This window comes from Mesoplodon densirostris, chromosome X (assembly GCF_025265405.1).
Source record: "Mesoplodon densirostris isolate mMesDen1 chromosome X, mMesDen1 primary haplotype, whole genome shotgun sequence".
Taxonomy (NCBI): domain Eukaryota; kingdom Metazoa; phylum Chordata; class Mammalia; order Artiodactyla; family Ziphiidae; genus Mesoplodon; species Mesoplodon densirostris.
In genome coordinates this window covers 117289132-117308951 of record NC_082681.1, presented here as the reverse complement: position 1 = coordinate 117308951, position 19820 = coordinate 117289132, and the positions used below count along the sequence as shown (strand labels likewise).

At 36.8% G+C, this 19820-nt stretch overlaps 1 protein-coding gene across 5 annotated transcripts in view; it reads left to right on the top strand.

Annotated features, from left to right (window-relative positions):
• ZFX (zinc finger protein X-linked) overlaps positions 1 to 11300 on the top strand; it is a 60940-nt gene extending 49640 nt beyond the window's left edge. For 4 of the 5 annotated variants that reach the window (XM_060086883.1, XM_060086885.1, XM_060086884.1 and 1 more), the window contains exons 4-8: positions 2849 to 2998; positions 3219 to 3362; positions 3831 to 3983; positions 4523 to 4663; positions 5775 to 11300. In XM_060086883.1, coding sequence (XP_059942866.1) covers positions 2849 to 2998; positions 3219 to 3362; positions 3831 to 3983; positions 4523 to 4663; positions 5775 to 6958 — 1772 coding nt within the window. In that variant the 3' untranslated portion in view covers positions 6959 to 11300. The remainder of the gene's footprint in view (positions 1 to 2848; positions 2999 to 3218; positions 3363 to 3830; positions 3984 to 4522; positions 4664 to 5774) is intronic. The other variant, XM_060086888.1, reaches the window with a different exon arrangement.
• Positions 11301 to 19820: the final 8520 nt, after the last annotated feature.

The following is a 19820-nucleotide window of genomic DNA, read 5'->3' as shown; positions in this document are numbered from 1 at the left end:
TTAGAAATTCATTTTTAATGGTAACTTTAAAATCACGGTGAAATTTTTAGTACTTAACAGGACCACCAAAATGTTGTGTTTTTTTAAAAAAAACAAATCACTTCTGTAATATTTCATATTCAGAATAATTTCATAGGTTGAGTTAGTGGGACACATTCTCAAGGTGAAAATCTGAAGGTGAATTCTACTTTTGTCTAATAATAGAATAGCTTTGCTAGGCTTTGGTAAGTCTGTATATTTCAGATGTGTTTCCCACACATGTATGAAAGCAAACAGAAATGTCTTACTCTAAGTTACAGGTAAATGCATGACATTTTGCAAGCTCCAAAATGATTGGATTTTGGTCATCAGAGGTTTTATCTTATGAGTACCAACAAACTCAACATATGCAAAAACAGCTAGCCTGACTTTGTTCTTTGTAAACACAAGGACATTTGATTTTCCAGTACATGTTAGAATCAGTTTTGACAAACCTTGCCAAAAGAGGCCAAGCTTCATCAACAATATCAAACTATTCAGAGATGAGTTCTCTGAAGACATACAGATTTATTCAGGACTCTCCTGCTAGTTTGGTGAGATCTTCAGCCTTCTAATGCCATCTCAGTTTGAAGTTCCAAAGCCACCTTTAAGAAAATAACAGTGGCCCTGTCAGCTGGGTATGTCATAGAAATATTTAGCTTTGAAAAAGGGTAAGTACACATCAGGCCAGAAATAAGGACGTAATGTCGATTCTTTCCCTGTACAAATCATTTTTATAAAGCATAGTCAAGATACTTGAATTTAGGTAGCTATATTCAGTTCAGGGAACCTCTCTTTGTTCTTAAAAACCGCAGAGAATTTAACCAGCTGGTCTCTTTGAACCTTCATATCGGTAAGCTTGTCCTGGATCAGCTCATTTTCTCTAGCTTCTCAAGCTCTTAACCCATCTGCCATTCTCTTACTGGTGACCAAGGCCCTTACCTCCTGTTTCATATCCACAGTTGAAGCCACCAGCCATGAATTCTTCCAACTTTCTGCATTACAGTCTTCCTTTCCCTTCTCTAAACACAACATAAGCTTCATTCTCATCCATGTTTACCTTCTCAGGTCTCAGAAGGATAGCGTATTTCTCCTCCTATTTAAGGAAAATTCCTTCATCTTTATGCCTCATTTCATCTTCTCCCTGTTCTTCTGAGATCTTGATCCCAAAATTTCACCAGGTTCTCTGGCTTCAGCCTCTCACTTTTTATTGTATTTTCTCTCACAGACTGAGCATACTCGAGTATTTTTAATCAATTAAACAGAAAAGTCCTTGATCCTGCAATGCATTCTAGTTTCTACCCTTTGTTCTCCATTTTTAAATTGGACTTTTTGAAGAAATTCACACCTTCCATTGAATCCTCAACCCACTCTAATCTGACCATATATAGCCTTCACTACACTGCTCTTCAGCAGGAACACCAGTGACTTCCAGGTTACTGTTGTCAGTGCAGACATTCCCCTTTGACTTGTGTGCATGCTGCATTATTGCCATGGGCCTTACTAGGATTCTTGGAACTTCTAACTCCCTAGCTTCCTTTATGACCTTCCACCAACCTGTCCAGCTTTCCCTTCTCAGGTTCCTTTGTGAACTCTTCTTCTTGTCCCTCCCTTAAACCATGACATTCCCTAGGATGTCCTCAGTCCACTCTTTCCTCATACTGCAGGTTCTCACTGTGTGATCTCAAGGCTTAGTTAACATGGAACCGATGGCTCCCAAATCTGTGGGTCAGCCTTCAGCTTTCAGATTTGAGTATCTAGCAGCTGACTTCACATCTCAGTCATTCCTTGAATCATTGATTCATCAGTATTCTGAGTGTCTGCTATCACCAGACTCTGTCTTAAAAGACTGAATAATGAAAATACAGATTCTGCTCTATCAATGGGAAAGACGGAGGCAACACACCCCTAGTGACAACACAGTGAATCGTATACTCTGCGAGAAACAAGCAAAAGGTTCTGTGATCACAGAGGAATAGGGACAGGCACTTGCTCTTAGAGCTTTTAGGGATGTTACCCTTGGACCTTAAGTTAATTAATTAAACATGCAGAAGAGAGATACTTTCTCTAATTTCCTTCCATTTCTTCCCCCAGTCATTCAGTCACCCATATCAGAAACCCCATGGTTATCCTTGGCTCCTTTTGTCATGTTCACTTTTCAGTTGGGCACCAGGTTCTGTGATTTCAGTCCTAAGATACGGCTCAAGTGTAGCCCTCTTCCCCATCCATACTACCTCTGTCCTAATTTTTGAGGCCTTGTCACCTGTTACCTGCATTATTGCAGTAGAATCAAAAGTGATATCTCTGCTTTATGTTTTGATCCCTTTGAATCCACCTTTCTCAAGGCCAGCATGGTGTAGCAGAAATGGTGATCTGACCTTGTCACTGCTCTGCCTAAGAGTCTCCCACCATCTACAGCAGAATTTCTCAAACTGCTGATCAGAATCCCTGGGGGGCAGGGTTCCTCTAAATCTGTCTATCAGGCCCCACCCCTGCTAATTCTGATTCTGTAGAACTGCTTGGCGAGGGCCTGTGTTTTTAAGTTTGCTGAGAGATTGTGACACCTTACCAGACCGAAAAACCTCCTGCCTACCAGGGTCAAGCATGAGCCCCTCTGCCTGGTTGTACGAAAGCCCTCTGTGACCCGGCTCTAGCTTAGCAGTCAGCCACGTTTCTCACCATGTGCTGCGTGTCTACTTGTTTAGGTAAAATCATCCAATTTTATGTGAATTAAGTTTGAGATTATATTTGTAAAAAGGGCTTTTGAAAATGGTAACTTTTATTTAAATATCTGCTATTATTATTTGTCATGTATTTCCTGCCTTTTTAGTGGATGATGCTGGCAAAATAGAGCACGATGGTTCCTCTGGAATGACCATGGATGCAGAGTCGGAAATCGATCCTTGTAAAGTGGATGGCACTTGCCCTGAAGTCATCAAGGTGTACATTTTTAAAGCTGACCCTGGAGAGGATGACTTAGGTAAGAGGAAACCTTCAGCATAGTATACCTCCTGATCAAACACTTCAACCTAATTATTTTTTGGTGGTTTAAACTGAGAATATTTGTAATCTTTTCTGAAGATAACATTTTAAGCAAGGGTTCCAATATAGCAGTAGAAAAGTATGTAAAATGTAGTAAGTGAAACAGGTGGAAATGAAGTCTTCACATAAATTCTTGGAGCCTTCATCTTGTCTGATAGGTGGCACTGTAGACATTGTGGAGAGTGAGCCTGAGAATGATCATGGAGTTGAACTACTTGATCAAAATAGCAGTATTCGTGTGCCAAGGGAAAAGATGGTTTATATGACTGTCAACGACTCTCAGCAAGAAGATGAAGATTTAAGTAAGTAGGTGGCCTTTTTGTGGGAGAGAATTTTATGTTCCTGTAGCTCTTTTTTTTTCCTTTTCTTTTTAAAAAAAATATGGCCAGTATCTGAAGGAAACAAGTAGGATTATTGTAGAGATTATTATCCTGCTGTATTTCAAGGGAAACATCAATGACTTATTATGTGTGCTCAGAATGTTGCTTTAAAAACAAATTAAGGAACTATATTCAGTATCCTATAATAAACCATAATGGAAAAGAGTATGGAAAAATAAGGTTATTGAAGAAGCACATTATGGTAAAAGCCAAGAAATGTATGATTCATTCAATAAATATTTATTGAGTGCTTACTACGTGAAAGCTATGTTCTAGGTATATAACGTGAACCTTCTTTCTACTTGTCTATTAACTGAATTCAAGTGAAAATATCTTTTCCTGTGATATCTGTAAACCTGGTCACACAAGTTTCTATAATTTTCTACTCAGATGTTGCAGAAATTGCAGATGAAGTTTATATGGAAGTGATTGTAGGAGAGGAGGATGCTGCTGCCGCAGCGGCAGCCGCTGCCGTGCATGAACAGCAAATCGATGACAATGAAATCAAAACTTTCATGCCAATAGCATGGGCAGCAGCTTACGGTAAGTCGCGTTGCAGCTCTTGGGATTGAATTGGTTCCTGAACATGAATTCACGATTGAAAACGGTTTCTATGGTCTTAGGTTTCAGAAATCTGAAATACCAGTACCCTGTAAGGGTTATTTGATTTGCATAAGAGTAGAGGAAGATTATAAAGTCTACTTTTTGTCTTTATTTTTAACAGAAATTTCCTTCATGTGTATATTACGTAGAAGGAAGTACTGCAAGAAGTACACAGGCTTTCAAGCTGAAACTTTTCATCTTGATTATATGTGGCCCATGACTTTACAATTTTGGGAGACAACAAGGGAGTCCATGGCCATGGGGCAAAATGCTGACATGTATTTTTTAGATTTGGAAGCTAGGCATTTCCTATGGTCTTGCTATAATAAATGTGGTCATAAAACCCATTACCTAGAATGGGGAATTTCTGTCATTCATGAGTATCATGGCTAACTTTCGTTGTTATAGTTAATAAAGAGTCCCTAATTCTTTATAATTTATAATACTGTATAATTTTGTTTTTTAATGCGCATTGTTAGGTAATAATTCTGATGGAATTGAAAACCGGAATGGCACTGCAAGTGCCCTCTTGCACATAGATGAGTCTGCTGGGCTTGGCAGACTGGCTAAACAAAAACCAAAGAAAAGGAGAAGACCTGATTCCAGGCAGTACCAAACAGGTGAGGGCACATGAGTTCCACAGCGCAGCGTGCTTTGCGAGCTCTCAGATGAAACTCTAGTATGTATCCCCAAAGGTGTTGTGATGACATTTTAGCTGCTAGACCACATAGAGCTTTTGTGTATTGAATTTGAAAATATAATTTTAAGAATTCAGTGATATTCATGAATGATTTCCTTGGATTAAAAAAAGGGGGGGCGGATAAAACATGGATGAAAAAATTCAAAACTCAGGTGATTTTTATGTGGATATGAAAAGAAATCCCTCAAATATGTTGGAAGCATTAACTTTTTTTTTTTTTTTTTTTTTTTTTTTTTTTTTTTTTCTTTTTGTGGTATGCGGGCCTCTCACTGTTGTGGCCTCCCCCGTTGCGGAGCACAGGCTCCGGATGCGCAGGCTCCGGATGCGCAGGCCCAGCGGCCACGGCTCACGGGCCCAGCCGCTCCGCGGCATATGGGATCCTCCCAGACCGGGGCACGAACCCGTATCCCCTGCATCGGCAGGCGGACTCTCAACCACTGCGCCACCAGGGAGGCCCGCATTAACTTTTTTAAAAAACCAAATATATTTAAAGAATCTGATTATGTCAGCATAAAGCAGGAATACTTTACAGAGCAGCAAGGCAAGTACTTCAGTTCTTGTGACATATTCTTGTCTATTCTTGTATGCTGATTTGCATATTAAAATTCTGTAGACATATTTAAGCTTTACTGTAAATTGACATAATTTATATTGTTAGAATAACCAAAGCAGAAACTGTGATTATGAAACTTTGTTTTTATCAATAATTTCCCACCAATTTCTCAATTGATAAGCTACAGTCACTAGTTGGTAGAAGTTACATATTTATTCATTTATTTATTTTTTTTTAAACTGGAGGGGGTGAGGTTAGTACAGTCATACTAAATGGAGTTTCCAGACCAGGTTCTCTTTTTGATGAGGCTGCTGTATCTCTTATGTTGAAAAATTGTAAAAGGAATGATGCTGAGTAGCAAATAGCCTAACATAGGAGTACTTGCCCAATAATGTTCAGAACACATGCTTTAAATTCTTGAAGAAACCAAAACAGAACTTGGTTTGATCACTCATGCTCCTTTCTTTTCCTTTCTTAGCAATAATTATTGGCCCTGATGGACATCCCTTGACTGTCTATCCTTGCATGATTTGTGGGAAAAAGTTTAAGTCGAGAGGTTTTTTGAAAAGGCACATGAAAAACCATCCTGAACACCTTACCAAGAAGAAGTACCGCTGTACTGACTGTGATTACACTACCAACAAGAAGATAAGTTTACACAACCACCTGGAGAGCCACAAGCTGACCAGCAAGGCAGAGAAGGCCATCGAATGCGACGAATGTGGGAAGCATTTCTCTCACGCTGGGGCTTTGTTTACTCACAAAATGGTGCATAAAGAAAAAGGAGCCAACAAAATGCACAAGTGTAAATTCTGTGAATATGAGACAGCTGAACAAGGGTTGTTGAATCGCCACCTTTTGGCGGTCCACAGCAAGAACTTTCCTCATATATGTGTGGAGTGCGGTAAAGGTTTTCGTCACCCATCAGAACTCAAAAAGCACATGCGAATCCATACTGGGGAGAAGCCGTACCAATGCCAGTACTGCGAATATAGGTCTGCAGACTCTTCTAACTTGAAAACGCATGTAAAAACTAAGCATAGTAAAGAGATGCCATTCAAGTGTGACATTTGTCTTCTGACTTTCTCAGATACCAAAGAGGTGCAGCAACATGCTCTTATCCACCAAGAAAGCAAAACACACCAGTGTTTGCATTGCGACCACAAGAGTTCGAACTCAAGCGATTTGAAACGACACATAATTTCAGTTCACACAAAGGACTACCCCCATAAGTGTGATATGTGTGATAAAGGCTTTCACAGGCCTTCAGAACTCAAGAAACATGTGGCTGCCCACAAGGGTAAAAAAATGCACCAGTGTAGACATTGTGACTTTAAGATTGCAGATCCGTTCGTTCTAAGTCGCCATATTCTCTCAGTTCACACAAAAGATCTTCCATTTAGGTGTAAGAGATGTAGAAAGGGATTTAGGCAACAGAATGAGCTTAAAAAGCATATGAAGACACACAGTGGTAGGAAAGTATATCAGTGTGAGTACTGTGAGTATAGCACTACAGATGCCTCAGGCTTTAAACGGCACGTTATCTCCATTCATACGAAAGACTATCCCCACCGTTGTGAGTACTGCAAGAAAGGGTTCCGAAGACCTTCAGAAAAGAACCAGCACATAATGCGACATCATAAAGAAGTTGGCCTGCCCTAACAACACTTCTACAGACTTTTGTAGAGATGTTGGCCTTGAAGCAGAAAATTCATTTTAAAGCCACAGTCTCGTTCACATACAATACTGTATATTGATTTATGCTGTGTACATATAGAATTATTGCTTCTAGTTGACTTTTTTTTTTTGCCATTTGTTCAATAGTGTGTTCTGAATTCTATTCAGTTTGTTTAATAAATGGGGAAAAGCAGCAACAAGCAAGTTGCAGCAACAAGCAAGTTGCAGCAACAAGCTTTTAATAAAGTAATCCCTGATTCTATACTGAGTTTTTCTATTTTAGAAGTTTTATATTTATTTAAATATTTACCTTGCTTACCTTGATGGTACTCTTCTAAGACCATTTAACTTAAGGTAATTTTAGATTGGTAACTCTGAAAATACTCATATTGACTTATTTTTTTTTCCCATAAATTTCTCACAATAAAATTGTCAGAGACATCTACTAATATAAATGGGAGATTTTATGGTCAGGTCTAATTATCCTAACATGGGAGTCATTTACTCATCTTGTTTTAATATTTTCAGACCACATGACAGTGAAAGTTTCCATTTGAGCTTTTGTGTCCCTGGCATCGCTGAGTAAAGATCAGTGGCTGGGTTTGTGTTTACCTTTCGTTTTGTTCAGCAGACAAAATATACTTTTGGGGGTGTTTTCTTTGGAGTATTTACATCTTTTGTCAGCATAGCAAACTTTTAGAAAACTTTATTGAAAAATTTTGCTTGATCCTGTTGTATTTTGTCTTTGCTGCTTTGTGTTGGATTGGTTGTGTGCTACAGATGAGACTTACTGAGGACTGCATTTGGAATCTCCTAGAGGTAATTCGTGGCTCGTAGGATCTTTTGCAACTTTATATATGTAAATGTACCCTGAACTATGTATATGCACATATATATAACATGTATCTGTGTGTATTGCTTATTTTACATATTTATACACACAACCCCAAGTAGTAGTTGTTGAAAATCTATAATGAAAAGTATTAAATTTACAATAACATGAAAGATGCAGGGATGCATGAGAGAGCATTTTGTAAATCATGCTCTTTGGAGAGACTACTCAGGTGAAGAATTAGAAGGAAAATAAGGACACTAGTATTTTTAAAGAGTAAAGGTATTTTCTTTTAAATATCTTTGGTAACTGAAAAATAGAAGTTAAGATGTTTCTAGATAGAATGTTTTCATATAACTTCAGCTCCATGCCTTTATATTTTTCAGAAAAGCTAATGAGAATCCAGACATAACTCCTTCAGTTCTCTCTGAGAAGCCCATGAAGGGATTCTGTGTCCCCAAGTGAGGGGACTAAGGAAGCAGTTGCTCCATGTACCACAGAATGGGTGCTAATTACGACTTACACTGGGCAAGTTCAGCCTGCTCTGTTACTTCTTTGTTACAGCTGGCAACCTTTCAAAAACTTAACACTCAAGCTGGCTTTGATTAGAAGATAGAGGTGTGTGTTTTAAGTGCATGAGGAAAATCTGAGGCCTTATTTGGAACATCACCAAGTCTTTCACAGTTTCGTTTTTCTTTGAAAGTTAACACGTTTTAACAGAGAGTTCTGAATCAGAGTCATAAATTCATGAAGTAAACTTGGTTGGTTAGAATTTGGTTATGTTAAGAGGAATTTTGGAGAACTGAAAACAGGTTTTGAGATCCCTTAAATTGGCTGTCGGCACATGAGTATCTGGTACATCATGGGAGATTTTGGAGTTTTCTCCCCACTTGTTAGCTGCCTTGCCACTTTATTATGGTGTTCCATCCCCTTTGTGCTATTAGGTTTTTATCTTTCATCTTTCTCTTTGCCGTTGATATTTGTATGCGAGAGTTACATTTATAGGGTTAGAAATCTAATATTTGGTGTTTGGCAAGCCTCTGAAGTGCTAGGTTGATTTAGTCCAGTTCTAAATCAAGTGCTTTAGGCTGGTATAACTCCATCCTGAATGCCAGTCAAAGCCAAGGCATAGGAATGCCTGTGCCCTCTTGGCCCCCATAATGTGCTTTTTTTTTTCTAAAGTAACTTAACCATTGTGTGATTCATTGCCCTGCATTATTATTGAAAGCTCTGTCTGTTTTTTTGTGAGAACCTTTAAAATCTCCCTTAATTTTTATTTTTCCCAGAAATAATGTAAAAGAAAACACTTAAACGAAAGTGGAAATTTATTCATTTTAAAACATCCGTAAAAATTAATACAGAAAATATAACGATTATATTTTTTTAAATGAACTGAAAGATAAAGAACACAACAATTTACACACTTTATATTTCTCTTACCTGGTCTGGAATCATACACAGTTCTTTTCTTTTTAAAGCACAATATTGAAACCTTTAAAAGATATTTATGGGTTTGGTCAAGTGAATATGGTAAAATGTATTTGTCTGTATAAAGAGGAAAAAAATTGTAGTCACTGTTATATACTGACATTAGTTACAACCTAGTTTTAATTCTTAAAACAATTTTGATTAGCAAAGCTAAAAAAATGGTTGTTTCAGTTAAATGTTTTAAAGAGGTACAGATTTTTACAAGGACATAATATAAGTTATTGTTCTGTAGAAATATCCTTAAATATTGTATGTCCCTCCCTCTGTACACTTTGTAAAAAAGGTAAAATACATAAAAAGAAAATCATATAGGGATGTGTGACATTATTGTAATTGTGTACTTGAGAATAACGTGCAAAAATAAAAATCAGAATATTTTCCTGTTAATGTTTAGTCTATTTGATACCAGTACTAAGTTAATGCTTTTTCTTAAGAAAAAAAATGTACAGTTTTTGTAAACCTAATAAACATCAAAAGCAGTGGATTATTTTCATTTCCCCATTTCTTAATTCCTTATATGCAGCAGTGGAATGCAAAATGCTTGATCGCTTTGAATTTTGTGACTTGGATTTAAATACTAATAATATTTCAGTTCTGCGAATTTGCAAGTAACATTTCAGAGAAGTTAAGAGGTGATTGGTGAGTCCTTTGATGAGCATGTCCTTGAAATTCATTTTTTCTTTTATCTTCATAAAGGATTTGTTTTATTAGCATCTGTAATTCCCCTGAGATAAATTTTCCCATGCATAAAGTGGTTTTTGAGAGCACTTATTTCAGCATCAGTCCACAACCCAGCCCCACAGCAGAAGCCCTGCCCTAGAGTTACTCCTTTGTGCCCAGTTTGGAGGGCTTTAGTAGATGCTAACATACTAGAGGATGATCATTGTTATAATAAAAATCGGAAGTTAGGTAAAAGTTATCAGGACTCAGAAGAAAATAAGGAAATAGATTTGAGTCATCTTTGATTTTTAAAGATGAGATCCTGCAGTTATTTAACTGTTGGAACAAGTGTTTCCCTAATAGTTGAAACACTAAATAATCAAAATTTGAGGTAAACGATCAAGAAAACATGGTGAATGTCACTGTCCAGAGCCATAAAAAAGGCAAAACCACACCATGCTGAAAAACTTAATTGTAGTAGAACACCTGACAGATAACATCTTGCTGGTCTGTGATGCCAACCAGTCAGATAGTGTACTGCTCAGTACTCTGGGAACCTCAGTATTAACAATTTCCTTTATTTCTCACAAATTCTAGGATTCATGGAAGGAAAAGCTTGACCAGTTGAAATCTTGAAAGGGTGATAGTTCAGGGCAGTGGTTTTCAAAGCCTGGCAGCAGCGGCAGCATTATAATCACCTGGACTTTGTTAAAGATGCAAATTCTCAGCCCCACCTCAGACTCAGTGAATCAGAAACTGGGTGTGGGACCCAGTGATCTGTGTCTTTACACCTCCTCCAAGTGACTGTGATGCATGCTCAAGTTTGGGAAGCACTGTTTTAGAGCACTTGAGGAACTTAAAAGATTACTGGTGCATTCGTTTTGTGTAGTAGACAAGACACACATACACACACACACACACACACGCACCCAAACCCCAGAAGGAAGCAGTGATGGTGAAATGGGACTCAGTTTATACCTTCACTTTCATATCACTTTAGTCCTTTTGAAATGTTAGCCTGTCAGCCAATAAATATATCTTTTAGTACACATGTAAATAGCCTGTATGTACTTCATAAATCTTGTATGACCTCCCCGAAGTTACATTCCCCAAAGGTAAATAGAAGTCAGAGGAAGATTCACCAAGTGAAAAAGAAGGGCTGAAAAGTGTGTGTTGAATTGGCCCAACATTACTGAAGTAATTCATATCTGAAAAACTATTTTGCCACATTCTGCAGCTGTTTAGATAAGGTCAAGATTAAGTTTGCCCTTTTGGATTTTGTTTTATCTTTTGTGTATGTATTGTTTGCCTTTTTCATAAAACAATTCTTGGATTTGTTATATATTGTTCCTGTTATTTTTGACATCTTTGCTATTGTAAATAAATTCCTATTTTGTTTTAAGTTACCCTAGTGGAGTGTTGGCTATAGACAAGGCGCGCACACACACACACACACGCACACACACACACAAACATGGACATGAGGCTTAAATCACACAGTTAATAAATCCCCAACATGGTATAAGCTGGAAGTGATGTGACCCCTTCAGTAGTTCAGCACTTCTAGCACCAATGAAAGTATCATTGTTGCATGTAGATACAGCATCTGCACCTGCTCGGACTTTAAAATCATTTTAATGGCCCCTGAGATGGAAATTCTTAGTCAACCAAGTTTGAAATCAAAGTAAAAAATCAAGAATTATTTTCCTTTACTTGGTTTTTCCTATTCTCTTGGTCTCTTGTGTTACTTGTGTTGCTGATATTGGTGAACACAAGGGATTTGGTGTTGTAGTGACGTGCTGGTGTTGTAAAGCCACTAAGATAGTTGGCTACAGAAAACCTGCATAGGACTTTTAGATGGAGTTTATTCATTCATGATGTGAATTACCACAGAAATAACTAAACACATTGATGACAACGGAATAGTTAACTAGACCTATATTATTTTACTTTTCAAGAGAGGCCAATTTCTGCTTTTCCTTCATGCTTGTGTTTGGCTTTAGATGTAGAGCCCATTTCCTTTTGCCTGAACTTTGAAATAAGGGGAGGTATTCCAAAGCCATCTGATGGGGTTTGGAAGGTTCTAATCACATCTGTCCTCCTCTCTGGTTTCTAACCACATTGAAAATAGAAGAAACCACCCACTGAGTGTGTGACTTCATATAGTAAACCTGGATTGAGAGACCCTAGGAGGGAAATGGATTTCCAGTCTAGGCTCTGACTGATGCAGCCAGTCACGAAGGTGTGGGGCCCACCTTACCCTCTGTGAGCTATAGAGAGACTGCTTGGTCTCCTACCAGAGAAGTGGAGCAAATGGGATCGAAGGGCTGCAGCATCCTCCCCAGCCCTCCCGGGGGAGGCAGAGGAGAGGTCCCTTATGCCATTCTCATAAAAAAAAAAATAAGGGTTAGTCCAATTCTGGGTTACCCTCTGGCATTGGCCCACTAGCAGAGATCTTTACCTTTGGCCTTGCATATTCGTGTCCGTTTTCCCCCTCTCGAGGTGGTGGTTGTGACGGACTTTCAAAGGGTGTAGTTCCTGTTTCCCCCAGGGTAGTATGCTTCAGTTTTTCTTCAGAAAAAGTAACTTCTAAAGGGCAAATTTATTTAACTATACAAAGATGGACAGCTTGCAAGTTATTTTAATTGCATATTTTCATAACAAAATTTGGAAAAATGATGATCCGCGATGCCACTTTGCTTTATTAAAGGGCTTGTTCATCTTTGTTCTCTTCCAATCTTAGTCCATACACATAAATCTTCTATGTGTCTTGTAACCACAGCATTGATTCTATGTTCAGCAATTTTCAAACATCAAGTACTTCTGAAACTATTGTTTGACTTAAAAATTTTTTTAATTCACATTCTTTTTGGAGAGAATATGGAAAGTTCAGAATGATACAGAGAAGAAAGTAAAATGCCTTCACCTCTTATCCCATTACCCAGAACATTATGATCCTTTAAAAATTATCTTTACTGAGTTTTATTAGATTTTTCTATTGTAAAATACATGTTATTGTAACTATGAGGTAATCATAGTTAACAGACTGTATGCCTTCCCTTCATGCTCATACAAAACTGTACAAAGATAGATACGTAAAGAGAGCAAGAGGACGTTTGGAGGAATGTAAATTTTTTTGACCAAAATGAGATTATGCATCTTTGCAAGTCACTTAATATATCCTATCCATCCCTTTGGGAAAGTAGACCAAGCTCTATCTCATTCTCTTTCATAGCTGAAAAACTTGCCAGAGATTGTACCCATCATAATATAGTCAACCTAGATACTGTTAGAGAAGAGAGAAATCTACTGATCTTTATATACTTTTCATGGACCCAGCTACTTTACCACGTAATCTTCCCAATACTAATTCGCTTTAGTAGTCTTTTGAATTTGTGTGTGTGCAGTCATATTGCAAAAAGATGTCAATTATTTCCATTTTCTATTTTAGGTTAGCTAGAACTTCTAAAACAATGCTGAATAGTATATATTATAGCAGGCATTTCTGTTACTCCTTTTTTTTTCCTTTTTAAAATTTTTTAATTAAGATAGTTGACATATTACATTGTATTAGTTTTAACTCCTGCTTTTAATGGCAATATTTCAGCACTTAACCACTCAGTATAATGTTGGTTTTGGAAAAGTAGTGTTTACCAAGGTTAGTTTCCTTCCACTGTTATTTTACTTAGAGATTTTATTAGGAATGACTAATTAATGTTATCAAATGTCTTTTAGTGACCTATTGATATAATTACTTGATTTTGTTGATGTAATGAAGTATACTGAATTACATGCATGGCTTTTCTAAAGTTAAACCATATTTGCATTTCCAGGATAAAATCATGCTACTTAGGTAATTTTTATTGTTCTTTAAATATATATATATATATATATATATTAATTTATTTGACTGCGCCAGGTCTTGGTTGCGGCATGTGGGATCTAGTTCTCTGACCAGGGATCGAACCTGGGCCCCCTGCATTGGGAGCACGGAGTCTTATCCACTGGACCACCAGGGAAATCCCAGTTCTTTAAATATATTGTTGCTTAAATAGGCTAGTATTTTATTTAGAATTTTTGTATCTATGTTCATAATTCTGGTGTTTTCTTGTTTTGTACTATTGTCATCAGGTTTGACTATCAATGTAAAGCTAAGTCCATAAGATAAACTTGGAAACTTTTCCATAATCTGGAATGGTTTAAAAACAAGAGGCATTATCTGACTTTTGAGGATTAGATAGAACTCAGTTGTGAAAGCATTCGGGTCTGATGCCTCTTTGTAAATGGTAAGTTTTTACTTTAACGACCTCTTCTACACTAATTGGTCCACGAGCTTTCCTTCTTAAATAAATTTTCTTATCTATATTTCCCTTGGAAATCATCCATTTCTTCTAGTCAAACATTAATGTGCATTCACATCACCTAGGGGAGGTTGTGAAAATGCTAATTCTGATTCCATGGGCTTGATGTGGGGTCCAAGATTCTGCATTTCTTGCAAGCTCCCTGGAGATGGTGATGCTGGTTCATGGACCATATGGTCCAAGCCCTCTAAGAATTCAGTGGTTTTCAATTTTGATCGAACATCAGAATCACGTGAGGCAGCCTTTGACCTGCCCAGTGCCCAGGCCACACCCCAGACCAACTAAATTAGAATCTCTGGAAGGGACTAGGCATCAGTAATTTTCCAAGTTGCTCAAGTGATGACAATGTGTGGCCAAGGTTGAGAACCACTGTTCTAGATTTTCTATTTATTGCCATAAAGAAGCACAAAAATGTTCTCATAATTATTTTATTCTCTTGCATTTCTGGTGATATCTCCTTTCTTATTCTGAATGTTGTATATTTTTTCTCTCATTTTTCTTTAAACAGGCTTCCATAGGTTTGGCTGTTTCATAGATAATATCAAAGAAACAGCTCTTAATTTTATTTATTTATATTTTTGGTTTTGTATTTAATCAATTTCCTCTTGCATTGTTATTAATTTTTTCCTATTTTCTTGTTTATTTTGTTACCTAGTTAAAATGTCTTATGTTTCATACTTCATTTATTGTCATTTCTTTTCAGACGAACTCCTTGAAAGCTGTGCATTTCCTCTGGTGTACAATCTTACCTATGTCCATTACATATGAATTTTTCTTTTTCATAGCTTTCTAGATAGTTCTACATATCACTTTTTATTTCTTTTTTACAATAGTGTTTAACTTCCGAGTAGTAAAAGTTTTTTATTAATCTCTTTAGCGTTGATCTCTAGTTTTATTGGTTTGGGTTTATAGTATGGCCTGTATATCCTGTACATTTTTTGGAATTTTATAGTTTTCTTTTTGGACAAGGCATAATAAGATATTTTGGGGGGGGGAATAGAATACAGGCATATTAGTATAATGTATATTTTTCCATTACTGATATAAATTTATAGATAAAATTGAGCTTATAGATTATATTTTCAAATCTATATTCTTGCTACTTTTTGACTACCTGATTTTTATTTTTTATTTTTTCTTGAATTTTATTTTATTCATTTGTTTTTTATACAGCAGGTTCTTATTAGTTATCTATTTTATACATATTAGTGTATACATGTCAATCCCAATCTCCCAATTCATCCCACCACCACCCCTGCTGCTTTCCCCCCTTGGTGTCCGTGCACTTGTTCTCTACATCTGTATCTCTGTTTCTGCCTTGCAAACCAGTTCAACTGTACCATTTTTCTAGATTCCACGTATATGCATTAATATACGATATTTGTTTTTCTCTTTCTGACTTACTTCAGTCTGTATGACAGTCGCTAGGTCCATCCACGTCGCTACAAATGACCCAGTTTCATTCCTTTTTATGGCTGAGTAATATTCCATTGTATATATGCACCACATCTTCTTTATCCATTCATCTGTCAGTGGGCATTTAGGTTGCTTCCCTGACCTGGCTATTGTAAATAGTGCTGCAATGAACATTGGGGTGCATGTGTCTTTGTGAGTTATGGTTTTCTCTGGGTATATGCCCAGTAGTGGGATTGCTGGGTCATGTGGTAATTCTCTTTTTAGTTTTTTAAGGAACCTCCATACTGTTCTCTGTAGTGGCTGTATCAATTTACATTCCTACCAACAGTGCAAGAGGGTTCCCTTTTTTCCACACCCTCTCCAGCATTAGTTGTTTGTAGATTTTCTGGTGATGCCCATTCTAACTGGTGTGAGGTGATACCTCATTGTAGTTTTGATTTGCATTTCTCTAATAATTAGTGATATTGAGCAGCTTTTCATGTGCCTCTTGGCCATCTGTATGTCTTCTTTGGACTTTTCTTTCAGTGACCTGCTTATTTATATCCTTCTTAAATTTTTGAAAAAATATTAAGATCTCCCATCATATTGGTGTTTTCTTCAGTTTCCTTGTATTTCAAGTTTTGCATTATGTATTTGGCATCTGTAGATTTTTGTTACATAGATATATGACATTTCTTCATGACTGTACAGAGCATCGATTTTTGTCCTCTTTAACATTTGATCTTGAATTTTGTTTTGTCTGATATGTGTTTCCTATTTCAAAAATCCTTTCTTATCGCTTATATTACAAATCCTCAGTCATGCTATCATAATCTATTTATATGTAAGCGTACATTGCAGGATTCATTGCTACTGTTGTTTCTTATTCATCTTTCCCCATTTGACATCTCTGTGCTGAATAAATTGTCGTTTGATTGACACATACCAAATGTTTGTTCCCTCATGTCTGGTATGTGGGTATATTATATTCTTTCTGAGGCCTTGACTACCCCAAATATCTACTTTTGCCTTCCCAACTAAGACAAATGCTATCTTAGTTGGGAGGTATAAACTTTTGGTCACAGTCCCTTAGTTGGGAGGTATAAACTTTTCACAGTTGGTAGATGTTGTTTCACTGGTTATCTTTTGTGTATGTTGCCTCTTCCTTTGTTTCCTAAAGTTTATGTGGTTTTTTAAAAATCTGTGGAATTCAGAAATTTCATTACAATATATATATATAGAGAGAGAGTGTGTGTGTATGTGTGTGTGTGTGTGTGTGGTGTTTTAATCATGTCTGGAAGTTATTTGTTGAGCCTTTTCTTTTTTTTTTTTTTTTTTTTTTTTTTGCGGTACGCGGGCCTCTCAGTGTTGTGGCCTCTCCCGTTGTGGAGCACAGGCTCCTGACGCACAGGCTCAGCGGCCATGGCTCACGGGCCCAGCTGCTCCGTGGCACGTGGGATCTTCCCGGACCGGGGCACGAACCCGTGTCCGCTGCATCGGCAGGTGGACTCCCAACTACTGCGCCACCAGGGAAGCCCCGAGCCTTTTCTTGATGATGGGTCAAGTCTTTCTTTAGCTGAAGGAAATTTCCATATATTATGTGTGTAATTATTACTTCTCTGACTGGCCTTTGCTTCTTTGAATATTCGTATCATTCACATATAAGATCTTCTGGATTTGTCTTATGGTCATAAAATGGCACCTAGAAGAAAGAATCTCTTTAATTCCACATCCCACCATGTGATTATTATTGTACTGAAAACTTTAAATGTTTGAAACCTATGTCTCTTGAAGAAAGAAGCTAGAGAGTGGTAATGTTTGTAAATGTGTAGCTTGTCCTCATGGACTAACAGTGCTTCTGAGTTATTTTTATCTAGTAGAAGGAACTTCAGTCAGAAGTTTCCTGCCATAAAATAACAGCAGTTTAGGTACCCCTTTTGCCTCAAATTTAAATAAAGAAGCATGTGAAAAGATCTTAATTAAATGCTTAGCACATAGTGCTGGATAAGAGTTCCCCATATCCTTTCTCAGTATGTTATAAATCTTGTTAAGCTAGCAAGAATGAGAGCATTTATTGTCACAGACATTGCCATTATTTCTGAATATTTTTTCTCACATTATTCAAATTTAACATGCAATGCCAAGCTTTGTTTCAAAGTGAACCCATTTACACTCTCACCAGTAAAATATGAAAAATATCAAGTTTTGGTGACAATGTGTATAAGTCCCATTGCTATGCTTTCTCACCAAAGCATATTTTCAGACTTTTAAGTCTTGCCAACTTCGTGTGTGTAAAAAAAATTACATTGAGGCTTTAACATATCCCTAAATATGAATAATATTGAGCATCTTTTCATATGCTTATTGGTCATTCATGTTACCTCTTCTGTGAAAGCCTGTATGGATTTTTTTTGCCCATTTTTCTGTTGGATTGTTTGCCTTTTCTTTGTTGATCCATACACATTCCTTATATATTCTTGATATTAGTCCTTTGTCAGTTATGTGTCATTTAGCAATCCCTGAAAATATCTTCTCTTGCTCTGTGGCTTACCATTTTACTCTTTCTATTGTTTTGTTTAATGAACATAGGTCTTCATCTTAACTAAAATTGAAATATTTTCATTTTGTTTAGTGCTTCATGTGTCTTAGAAAAGCCTTCCCTTTCCTACAGTAATGAAGATACTCTCTGAGGTTACTTTGAAAAGCTTTAAAGTTTGACTCATCACAACTAAGTCTTTAATCCACAGAATCAGTTTTAGGATATGTATGAGTTAGGCATCCAATTTAAGTTTTTTCAATTTCGAATTGATACAAGTTCAACTCTTTATTGAAAACCAATACTGTCTCCACTGATTTTCAGAGCCAGCTCTGTAATATGGAAAGTATTCCTACATGTGTGGGTCTGTTTCTAGGTTCTCTGTTTTGTTCCATTTGTCATTTGTCTTTTTCTGAAACTATACCACACTGTTTGAATTACTATAGTTTTAAAAAACATCTTTATTAAGATATAATTCACATACTATAAAATCCACCCATTTAAAATATACAATTCCATGCTTTTAGTATAATCAAAGAGTTGTGCAACCATCACCGTGATCTAACTTTAGAATATTTCATCACCCCAAAAGAAGTCTTGTACCCACTAGCAGTTATTCTCTGGTCCCCCTCTCCTCCCAGCCTCTGGCAACCACTGGTCTATTTTCAGTGTCTATAGATTTGCTATTCTGGTCATTTCAAATAAATGGAATCATATGACATGTGCTCTTTTTGGCTGGCTTCTTTCATTTAGCATAATATTTTCAAGGGTCATCTGTATTGTGGCATGTATCAGTAATTCATTCTTTTTTATGACAGAATAATATTCCATTGTATGGATATACAACATTCTGTTTATCCATTAATCAGTTAATGGACATTTGAGTTGTTCCACTTTTGGGCTATTATTTTTTAAATTTTATTGAAGTATAGTTGATTTACAATGTGTTAACTTCTGCTGTACAGCAAAGTGATTCAGTTATGCATATACATGCATTCTTTTTCATATTCTTTTCCATTATAGTTTATCACAGGATATTGAATATAGTTCCCTGTGCTATACAGTAGGACCTTGTTGTTTATCCATTCTATATATAACAGTTTGCATCTGTTAATCCCAAACTTGCAATCCATCCCCTCCACCCTCCCTCCCCCTTGGCAACCACAAGTCTCTTCTCTATGTCTGTGAGTCTGTTTTGTTCATTTATGTTATAGTTTAAATTCCACATATAAGTGGTATAATATGGTATTTGTCTTTCTCTTTCTGACTTACTACATTTTGGCTATTATGAATAATGCTGTTATAAGCATTTGTGTACAAGTTTTTGCATGTATGTGTATTTTCATTTCTCTTGGGTATATATACTTAGGAGTGGAATTGCTGGGTCATATGATAATTCTGTGTTTAACATTGTGAGCAACTGCCAGACTATTTTCCAAAGCAGCTGCAGGAGTTCACATTCCCATCAGTAGCATATGAGGGTGCCAATTTCTCTATATTCTTGCCAACACTTGTTATTGACTGTCTTTTTGATTATAGTCATCCTAATGGATGTGAAATTTTATCTCATTGTGG